This window comes from Centruroides sculpturatus, unplaced genomic scaffold (assembly GCF_000671375.1).
Source record: "Centruroides sculpturatus isolate CEXI.00-Female unplaced genomic scaffold, Cexi_2.0 scaffold1116, whole genome shotgun sequence".
NCBI lineage: Eukaryota > Metazoa > Arthropoda > Arachnida > Scorpiones > Buthidae > Centruroides > Centruroides sculpturatus.
Genome location: NW_019385334.1, coordinates 206,649 through 218,396, shown reverse-complemented (window position 1 = coordinate 218,396; position 11,748 = coordinate 206,649). Strand labels below are relative to the sequence as shown.

Here is an 11,748-nt window from a genome sequence, read left to right as displayed (position 1 = left end):
ATAAAAATAAATATACGAATTTTTATAAAATTCAATTATTTAACCAAAAGTTCAAACTGTTTTAATTAATTTAAATTCAAATTTGTTATTGCATATTGGTTCAATTATAGAACAATTGTAAACATTCCAGAAAATTGATCAAATTGAAAATAGTTTGTTTGATTCTCAGCAATTCTCATCATTCTCAGTGGTAGATGTTATATAACAATTATTATGGTTGTTGAAATACTGAATATAAATGGGGTTTGCTTGCAAAATCCACGCGTGCAAAGTCGCAGGTAATAGCTAGTATTCTTATAAAAAGCTTCTTGTCTTTTAACTATTTAATCTACTGGGAGGTAAAAAAGACAAACAATTGTTTTAGCAGCATACCACAATGTAAGAGTAAAGAAACTTTGAATCTTTTGAGAGAAGGTGCAAAAATATTCTAAGTTATTTAAACAGAGGTTGCATATTTTAAAATTTGGAAAGGAACCACCCAAGAACACTTTTGTCTATTCTATTTTTATACTGCTGACATATTGCCAGGTAAGATATTTTTTACTATGCTAATTGTCTCAATGATTATTTCAAAAAGTATTGTGCATATTCACTGTGAAATGGTTGTTTAATATCTCATAAGATATTTTTATTTTTTGCATCTTTTGCCATTTATTACCATAAACTTTTAACTCTTAACTATGGTATGATATATTTTAGTTCAAATCAATCTTTTCCTTCTAAACTTATTTTTGTACTGAAAATGCTATTATTAAATATTAATAAAATAACATAATATTTAATAAGTCCTCCAATTTCTTGAAAACCTGATACATTAGAAGATTGTAAATACAAAACCTTCAACTTTGACATTCTGAATAGTGTAGAAGACCACACAGAATCAAAGATTTTTCAAACACAACTTCTTAAATTAAACTCCATTTAGTTTCTCTTCCTGAGATAAGCTAATATATTACTCAATTTTATTTTATTAATAAATATACACAATAGCTTTTGTGAAGGTCTTTACTTCTGCTACATGATAACCTTACAGAGCCACTCTAATGAGGACCATCCTTCTGAAACTCCAGAACATATTATTAAACAGACAGGACTTCAATTGGGCAGGATCTTGGACCTGTGCTCAGAATTTTTGAGCATCACTGTCCACAAGGACGAAAGGCTCAAAATTAGGAAACCAGCCACCCTGCTATTTGCAGTTTTAAACTAGTTCTATGGAATCTTACAGTAACTATGACAACAGCAGGAGATATCTCCAAAAGAAAACCTTTCCTACCCATTTGCTGAGGTGACCCGTACAAATGGTAAAGACAGCAATATAACTAGAGTCATTGTAAAAACACTAAATAAGAAAATCAACACTGAAGGACCAGGGGATAACCATGCTTTGATTGTTTACCTGAAACAGGATTCGAAAGAAAAGGTTGACATGGAAGAAATCAAATATACAGCAAATGTCCATCCCAATAAGCTCAAAGTAAATGTCATATCAATTACACACATTTGAGGAGAAGGATTCTGCCTTCTTGTACGCAATGCGAAGGACAGTAAACCTTATGTAACACAACACACACACTACCAAATGTTAACTACAAAATTAAATGTAAATTATCAGGGGAAAGATGACCTCACATGATTTTACTGAAAGTCCCCAACACTGTCCAAGACAAAGAGGTAACAGCAGTCATATTATGGGGTTGGCCAACTGGGTGTGTTTGTCAGAAGTCGCACAGTCACAACTATTGTGTAGAAGCAGAAAAAACTCTGAGACAGGTGATCCATGTTTTTACCATTTAATAAATTAAAGGTTTTCTTACAAAAGTGCTAATTCTTGCACGGAGAAACCAAATTAAGTCCGAAAGTTCATTAGGCTGTTTTCTCTTGGTCCCTCATCGATGTTTTCGAGAGCGCCAGCCCCAGGGCACAATGTCTGTCTTCAAAAGGATGGTCCTGGTAGTAGGGGTAATTCCTGAAGCAGGAACACATCGAGGAGAGATGAAAATCCAACAATGTTCCAGAAACATCAAGGGGATAGGAGTGATAAACAAAGATCCAAGAACGTCACATTCTTGAGTCACACGTTTTTATATGTTTTACCCCTTATTCTGCTTTTTGATTGGCCTCCCCTCGTCACCTGGTGACAATTTGAAACCGTTCAGAGGTGTAGGAGAGGTCAACAGCGCAACTAAACACAATTTCTCTCTAACTACATTTCCTTCAACTTGGTCTTTTCTACATAATTCATCTTTTGTTTTCCATTTTATATAAAAAACTTTCTTTGTTCAAACGAGACCTTTAAATCTTATTTTATTCCTTTTTGAAAACTGGGATCTTTATCATCTCATTTGATTGCTAACATTTGGACCCACAAAATTGATTTCCATCCAAGCCATCATAATATTCAAACAGAATACAAACATGTGGGGGTGATTATGATATTGAGCATTTTTCAGCAGCCTGCACAGTCAGTACATCCCTAACCAGTGATGACATTCGAAATATTTAACAAAGGGTTCGCTAACAGAAAATTTTTCCTTAACAATTTTTTTTTTCGCTCAAATAGTGCATCGGAAGGCTCTAGTTTAGTAGTGTTACAGAGTATAATACGTATATTTTAATATTTTTAAAAGAATCAAACCATTGAGAAATGTTACATATGTTTAACAAGGTTCAGAAAACTTTGAAAATGTTAACAACGGGTTCGGCCGAACCTGTGCGAACCCGCTGAATATCACCACTGTCCCTAACAAAAGGGTAAAATTCAAATGAACTGCAGACACATGATCCTGTCTGTCACCCCACCATTCCGGAACATCCTCCTCCAAAATAAGTACATGGTGTTGTCATGGGCAAACATAAAAGTAGACAACTATGTCTCTCTCTTGCATTGATATTGATGCTGTGGTTATGATCACTTGGTGAAATATTCTGATGAACAACAAAGTTGTAGCCATTGCTCCAAAAACCACAAATTTGAAAGCTATTTGAAATGCAGAGACACCCTGCTGCATAAACTGCCAAAAGGCTAACAAGGAGGTGAAAGACAATAAAAAGGTATACACACACCACAATGCCTACAGTCATTTGTGCCCAACAACATTGAAACTGAAGAACAGACAATCAAGAAAAACTATGCATTATAACTATTACAACTCCTCCAATATGCCTAACAACAGTATTGAGTATCATATTCTTCAGGTCAATCTTCAACAGGATAAAACCCCAACCTCTCTCCTTAAAACAGCTAAACAGTGGAACACATGCATAATTTTGATCCAAGAGCCCTACATTGTTAATGGTAGCTTCATTTTCTGTGGTAGATGGTCCACTTTTCCTCCAAGAGACAATAACCCAATTTCTAAAACAGGTATTTTCATCAGGAACCAAAATATCTCTGTTCAGTTCATGCCAAATCTTTTCCTGGATCACACTACTACTGTCACTCTGCACATCAATGGGAAAAATGCTATTTTTAACCTATTTATTGTTCTCTCTATGAAACAATAGACACTCTCTTAGACAAACTGGGGCCATCATCAGTCAGGATCCCTGGTTGATAGGGGGATGCCAATGCCAAGAGTAATCTCTGGCATAGCCCACAGAATGACACCAGAGTTCATCTCCTTGAAGACTTCATTGCAAACCAAGGCCTAACCTTCTGCAATACCAGCACTGACAATGACAACAGTCCCTTCCCACCTACTTCACTGAACACAAAGAGATTGATGATGTGCTTGCTAATCCCAGTATGGAAGCCCTTATCAGCACCTGCAGCACAAACACCACTCCAAGCACAAGTGATCACTGATATATCAGGACCAGCATCAACATTCCCTACAACAAACCCCCACACAGCTACCTTTACTATCACTGAAGAGCAAAATTCTCACATCGACAAATATGACATCATAAGGAAACAATAGGTGAAAACCACACAAATCAGCTTTTAAATTGGGATTTTTCTGCACTGTACTTCAAGCTGAAGTTTATGCAACAACATAAATCTATGATAACGAATCTGTATCTTTTGTCAGATTCTTGAACAGCTCTACGAGGTCTGTTCAAAAAGTATCAAACCTTTTTTTTCCCCGCGTAAACCGTGCGAGAGGCCTCCTTCGGTGGAGTTGTGGAGGGGACAGTCATGCACAGCCCTGAATTTTTTCCCGCCTGCAGGAAGCGTCAGTCGTTGGCAATCGGCCTATGAGTGAGGTCATGTAGTGCACTCTCGTTGGATTCCACTAAGCTGGAAAATGACTGAACAACGTGAGCAGCAATATTACATCAAATTTTGCNCTGCAGGAAGCGTCAGTCGTTGGCAATCGGCCTATGAGTGAGGTCATGTAGTGCACTCTCGTTGGATTCCACTAAGCTGGAAAATGACTGAACAACGTGAGCAGCAATATTACATCAAATTTTGCCAAAAACCTTGGCGATACCCAAGCATAAACCATTCGCAAGATTCAGCAGGCTTTCGGGGACGATCCTCGAGGCCAAAAAAAGAGCGGCAGGTCCGCAGCAATATCAAAGGTCATGTTGACAGTTTTTTCGACTCTCGTGGGGTGGTGTGTCGTGAGTACGCACCACAAGGTCAAACCATCGCAAAGGAGTACTACTAGGAAGTCCTTCATCGTCTTTCCGATACAGTGCGATGCAAACGACCGGATCTGTGGTCGATCAAAACGTGGCAGCTTCATCGTGATAACGCATCCGCCCATTCTGCGCATCTGATTCGGGCTTTCGTCGCCAAACACAACACTCCTGTGGTTCGTCACACTCCGTACTCTCCCCACATGGCTCTGTGTGACCTTTGGCTATTTCCCAAGCTGAAAATGCCGCTAAAAAGAACCCGAATTTAGTCGAGAGAAGACATCGTGCGGAATCCGACAGACCGGCTGATGGCCATTCCAAAAGATGCGTTCCAGCAGTGTTTCCAGCAATGGCAGGAACGCTGGGAGAAGTGTATACATTACCAAGGAGACTACTTTGAAGGGGATTAGGGTTTTTGTACCTCAAAATCAATAAATTTATTTTTGCCAACCAAAGGTCCGATACTTTTTGAACACACCATGTATTCAGCCTGAACTAACAACACAGAAATGGATGTCTGCAATATCCAAGACTACATCAAGGAGAATACCCATGGCCGTATCATTCAGTTCAAATGGGTACGTGGACATGCTGGGATTGTGGACAATGAGGAGTCAGACTGTCTGGCCAAGGCTGCAGTCACTTCCTCTCTTCCATTGTCCTTCACCAAAATTTCAATTGCCACCATAAAAAAATGGAACATAGATCTAACTATTGATCAATGGCAACAGAAACAGGACACTTGCTTCGCAGACCACTCAACAAACAATTTCACCCCAAACATCAGAGATAGACTTAAATGGAATCACATGAGACCAATCTATCATCTGACACAACTGGACACTGCAACCTCAACAACGCCTACATAGAACGTTTCACCGAGGGACTCGACAAGCTGTCCTTGTGATAGCACAACTGTCCAAGACAGCTTCCATCTAATCTTCACTTGCCCCAAATTTACAAGTGAATGTGATCTATGTCAGTTATGTCCTTTGTAAGGTATTGTCCCCATAAGTATTATGGGGACAATACCTTACAAAGGACATAACTGACCAAGCAACCCAAACTTCCTCTTACAAGATATCAAAATCTTCAACAACTTTCTTAAAGAGAACAAAAGCTTTGGATCCAACTAGCCTTAGTGGACAGATGAATAGCACACCCAATCAAGAGGTGTCAACACTGCACAATAATAATAATAAAATTAATTATTTTTTCTTATCTACATATGGACTAATTTATTGTTTATTGTACATATCTGTAGGTAACTTATCTCTGATAAACTGATTGTTATCAACTACACTACTTAAGTGTAACCTTCTCAAGTCATTTCATGTTAACTTAGTTTGTAATCTGTAGTTAAATGCGTGTATATTATATATTAATGTAATATGAATATTGTTTATGTTTTATAAACTTTCTCAATCAAAACACTGTAAAATAACTCTATTTTCACCCTCTTTACTATACACTATCCAACCCACCAATCCTTCTTCCCCTTCCTCCTCATCTCATTTCAACCCTAGGTTATGCCTACAGGTGGCACCTGGGTCTTCACCAACTTTCTAAATAAAGTAATATAAAGTAAAATGTAATAGCCATATGCAACATTCTTTGCTTGATTATGATGAATCAAAAGAATGATTGCATAGAATATGCATGTGCTTCATAGATTTTTTTGTTACTTTCACTCAATGTGGATAAGTTTGGAATAGCTTTAGGTGATGAAATAGAGAACCATCTTGAAAATGAATCATGCAATATTGACTTTAGTATTATGGTACATCAATTCGGGTCTTCAGTTCATGAATTTCACAATGTAGAAAAATCTATTTAATCTTTGAATGGCAATGACGACTTTGCAATTATACAGTGGACACATACTTTTGATGATACAGCTTCCTTATTTGATTGGGATATATGTGAAACATTCATTAACAGTACCAAATTGTCTATACAGAGCAATGGAGTTAAAACAAATTATAGTATTAAACAAAAGTGATTATTCAAGAGTTCCATGCATACAAACAGCAGTTTTGGATGAAAAATTGAATGAGCAAAAATTAAAATACAAAAAATATACAAAATTTCTTCTTAGTTATGAAAGCATTAGCTTTTACTAGGCAAACGAAGATAAAACAACAATCTATATCAATGAGGATAGATCACTAATGAATTAAGGACAATAGGCAAAATAAAATTTTGTTGCATGGGACAGAGTATCCAAGTTACATGCATTAAATCATATGCACAAAGTTTAGTGCAATAAATAAAATAGCTTAAACTTTAGGAGCAACAGGCAGGTTTAAGATCATTCCTCCACAAGTTTGAGGCTAAACCATTAGCATTTAAGTCCCAATAACTGCATTCAGCAGACTCAACAGTTCCGGAGCAATTAAGTATTTTTCTGCTGAACACCCTCTACAGTAATGTTGTTTCAGAACATGTTTGGTGTCTTGACGTCCCATTTGGTAGCGTCTTTAACTTAGGCTACCTATCGCAACCTGAAATTGACCAACAAGGGCTGCTTTTTATTCCAATGCATATGTCATTCATCTTTCAGCAGATGTAACAATGTAACAACTACCAATTGAAACACCTTTGCTCAGTTACAACTGTTAATTCTGCTGAACACAGTCAATGTCATAATCACAGAAGTCTTCATATGTCATCAGATTTTAAGAATAAAGCAAAGGGACCTAAATGTTTCATATGTAATGAGTTCAGTCATTGTGAAATTTAATATCCTCTTGATAACAAGCAAGATAAAGTCAATCTAAACATTATATCCATTAATGAAGTCAAAGCCACTGATACAGGAAGTGAAATATCATTGTTTGAGAGGATGTTTACAAAATGATTGGATCTTCCAGGCTTTTTATCTCTCATTTAACTGATTGGCCTTGGTAATAACAGAATGAAGAAAGTTAATTACTTTCTTACAAGGTTTAATACTTTTTAATACAAATTAATGATTGTAAATATACATCTAGTATTAATGCAGTTCAAGACCATCTTTTAAAAGAAAATATGATCATTGTAAATAAATTATTTTCACATGCAGAAATTGTTACAAATAGAAAAGGAATATCCGCTAGGAAGATGAATTAGATTTGATTGATCATAAATGTAGATCAGGAAAACATATTTAATATTAGTTTTGATATGAAAGAAGCCTTAATGAAACAAGATCTTTCCAGAAAGATATCTTTGTGAATTTGTAGATCATTAAGGATTCTTAATGTGAAAAGTTTAGCGATTCTTCATGTAAAAGATGAGCAAAGAATGCAAAAACAAATGGATCATCAAAAATCAGAAATTACAGAACTTAGATAAGTTGAACAAGCAAAAGAAAATTAAGCATTCAAGTTGAATGCTATGAAAAAGAATTAAATGAAATTAAAGAAATGATAGATGCAGTTTTAGAAGCAACAAAAATGTTGAATTGATTGCTGAATGGAATTTAACACTTGAAGAAAAATTGAGGGAATTACAAGAATCGGTTGATTTGGAAAGATTACAAGACATCAATGAACAGCTAGAAGAAAGTGCAAAAGGAAGCAGAGCTAGAATTAACATTACAGTAGAGCATCGATTATCCAACCCCCAATCAACTGTCACATCGGTTAACCGACCGCATTCTAGTCGGCAAATTCAAACGTCCACTAGTGATGTGGCGCTACAATATTTGGCTATGTCTTGGCTACTTTAATATTTTTGTTAAATTTTGCGTGTTTTAGCTGGCAACACTGTCTCGACCATGAAAGGAAGCCAGTATTTAAACGAGGCTTAATTTTCTAATTTTTAACGATACAATAGCAACGATTATTACAGTAGAGCGTCGTTTATCCGAAAGAATTCCAGTCGGCAAATTTAAATTTTCGCTAGTGCTGTGGCGCCGCAATCTTTGGCTATTTCTTGGGCTACTCAAATATTTTACGTTTTTGATACTAAATTAACTTCTGAAGTATAATTTTTTATTGTTTTTATATTTTTCAATATATTTATTTTTTGTACAAAATAAAGAAATAATTTTTAACAATGCAATAGCCACGATTATTATTTTAAAAGGTTTACGTTAGCAGGGGTGCACAACCTGCAGCCCGCGGGCCACATACGGCCCCCTATCAATGTTTATGCGGCCCGCGGACAGTANCCTCCTTACATCATTCAATGAGAGGTTTGGTGAATTCCAGAAATACAAGATCTACCTGCAACTTTTTTCAACTCCATTTGATGTGAAAGTGGAAGATGCCCCTCCAGATGTCCAACTTGAGTTGATAGACATCCAGTGCAGTGATGAATTGAAATCACAGTTTAAAAATTCTAATCTTCTCACATTCTACAAAGAACTGCCAGATACATCATTTCCAAAACTGAAAGACAATGCTCAATTTTGTGCAAGCATGTTTGGCAGTACCTATGTATGCGAACAAGCGTTTTCGCTTATGCGCATACATAGTTGGTTAACCTGTTCCGTGTTTTGCACTTAAACAAGTGCAAAACACGGAACAGGTTAACCAACAAGAATTTGGAAAACCTGCTGTTGTTTCAACATCTGCCGTAATGGCAGATGTTGAAACAACAGCAGGTTTTCCAAATTCCAAGACATCAAGAAGATTGCCGCCAGCATCCAATCTCAGCCATCGCATTAATCACTTGGAGGTCTCGTCCCCAGTCAGTAAACTTAATCCTAATTTGACCCTTCTTCAAAAAAGGTTGTGCATCCCTGACTTAAACAACATACCCTATGAACCAATGTGTGGCCAACAAAAAAAAAAAAAAGTTCACCTCTAAGGTTTTTGTAGCACACCAGTCATCAGTACATAGGGTATATTGTTTACTACACCCGGTGTCACATGTTGTTGTTTACAATTTATTACTTCTTTAATAATTGAACTAAATTAATTTAAAAGTTCAAAAATGCATAAATAATATTAAATTTGAACTGAAAAAGTTTTCAGAACATATGTATTATCCACCTTTTTGCTTATAACAGTAAACATCTTATAAAGACATGGAATGGCTGCCCCACAAATTTCCTTACACACATTGGCTACATTCATCAGACTCAACAGTTCCAGAGCTTTTGAGTATTTTTCTGCCAAACACCCTTTACAGTAGCACTCTTTCAGAGCACGTTTGGTTTTTTGATGTCACATACGAAAGCATCTTTCATTTACACTAGCTATCGCTACCTGAAACTGACCAATGAAGCTTTTTGTTCCAACACAACATCACTCATCGTTCAGCAGATCCAGATTGCTACGTAACAGCTACAAATTTGTTCAGTTACAACTGTTGAGTCTGCTGAACGCAGACATTCATGCACTAGAAATGAGCAGGAAACTAACTGGACAACACAGGAAATTGGAGAATAAAGCAATGGCTTGAAAGCCTTCACATGAATTAGAGAAAGGATAATAATGATGTTTTATAAATTCAACATAAATTTATGAAACTTGTGTCTTCTTTGTATAGCTACTTGTTAATTAACAAAGAGAATTTAAAATGGATTCACTGTCACTGTACGCCATCTTGTAAAAACTAAAACAAAATATACTCAAATTAATTAAAATATCTATAACCATAAGGTAGATAATAGGAAGGGCTTATCACACCAATTTACGGTTTTTATACTTATGTAATCATCTTATTGTACACCCCTTTTTGTTTTATTAAAATTTTTACTTTGATTCTTGAGCGTTTGTGCTCATTATCATTGGTGTGTTAAGCCCTTCCTATTATCAACCTTATGGTTATAGATATTTTAATTAATTTAATTATACTTCGGGCTAAAAGCAATTTCTGTAATGAAAATATACTCCAACAACACAAGGCTGGAATTTGCCCTATAAGTTATGTACGGTAATAACGAACAAACAATGAAATCAAACGGCTAAATCTGAATTAGATCATTACTGAGATTAATATAGAAAAAATAAAGGTAAATGAATACTCGACGAACAATAAGTCGAGAATGCGACTTCCCTAACATGGCTTTGGCCCATGATGTAGACTAGTTACTTATTTGTTATACCTTTTTTTTATTTCTGGCACGTGTTCATCCCTAAAATCTCGATATTCTAATGTTTTACTATTGTTTTTTAAACATAACATCTACATTAGCTTTATATAAACGTAAAACTAATCGAAACTTAAAATAAATATAATACTTACTTACCAACAACTACAGCTTAAATGCTTTCTAAATGCAGCTCCGTCTAAATTAAGCGGGTGTTTGACGTAACAACTACGTTCGGTCACGTGACTTAAAGTAACGAATCACAAATTATTTTTAGAAATGATGAAACAGCATAAAAAAATAAGCATGAAGCCTTAAGTCAGTGAGCCAATGACGTGATCGTTTACATATGAAACAAACAATGTCATTGGCTTGCTTGACTAGTGTCGCCTACATATTTATTTATTTGTCAATAAATAAACGTAAGTAATACGTTTATTTATTGACAAATAAATAAACGTATTACTTACGTTTATTAAATAAAAATTTATTAAATTTTAATTTATTTATTAAANTCCTGTAGAACGACCATTATCAGGAATAAAAAATAAATAAAAAAGTAAAGTAATACGAAGCAAACTTTTTTTTTATTTGTGATTGGGATAAAATTAATATTAAATTCGTTTTACCGGTAATGTCGCATAGTACTTTGACCATTTTTGTTCCGAATTTATTAAATTCTCTCTCATTTCCCAGAATTCTTATAGGTGATTCTCTTCGCCATAGATTTAATAAGTTCAGAAATATAAAACATTCATTAAAAAGTCCTTTTATTTTCAAGAAAAATAAGAAATAAACAATGAACTATATTTTTCATTTCATGCATAAAAAATACTACGATTCGGTCCATACGCTAGTCACCTAATAGTTACAGTATTTATGTCTTCTATGAACTAGAGAGGGCACTACGTTATGTGGTTTTGCTTCCAGTTTATGCGAACTGTAGTTGTTTATCAAGAAATTTTATATAAAGGGCAGGGCATATTAGCTATATTCAGAAAATTCTAATTGAACAGAGGTGTAATAACAATCACTAACCAAATATCTTACAATAAAAATGACTTAACTTCTTTCGCCCTGTGGTTACTAAGAGACCTCTTTAAGCAAGCCCATTATGGGTTTGGTCAAGCCCACAA

At 35.3% G+C, this 11,748-nt stretch overlaps 1 protein-coding gene across 4 annotated transcripts in view; it reads right to left on the bottom strand.

The window, feature by feature from the left end:
• LOC111637766 (cellular tumor antigen p53-like) overlaps positions 1-10,985 on the bottom strand; it is a 74,440-nt gene extending 63,455 nt beyond the window's left edge. Inside the window, exon 1 of one of the 4 annotated variants that reach the window (XM_023383341.1) lies at positions 10,768-10,985. Coding sequence is in view for 2 of the 4 variants with exons in the window: in XM_023383338.1 (XP_023239106.1) it covers positions 10,628-10,707 (80 nt within the window). In the remaining 2 variants the exon portion in view is untranslated. Of the gene's footprint in view, positions 1-6,071; positions 7,568-10,627; positions 10,735-10,767 lie in introns of those variants that run through there. The other 3 variants (XM_023383340.1, XM_023383338.1, XM_023383339.1) reach the window with 3 other exon arrangements.
• Positions 10,986-11,748: the final 763 nt, after the last annotated feature.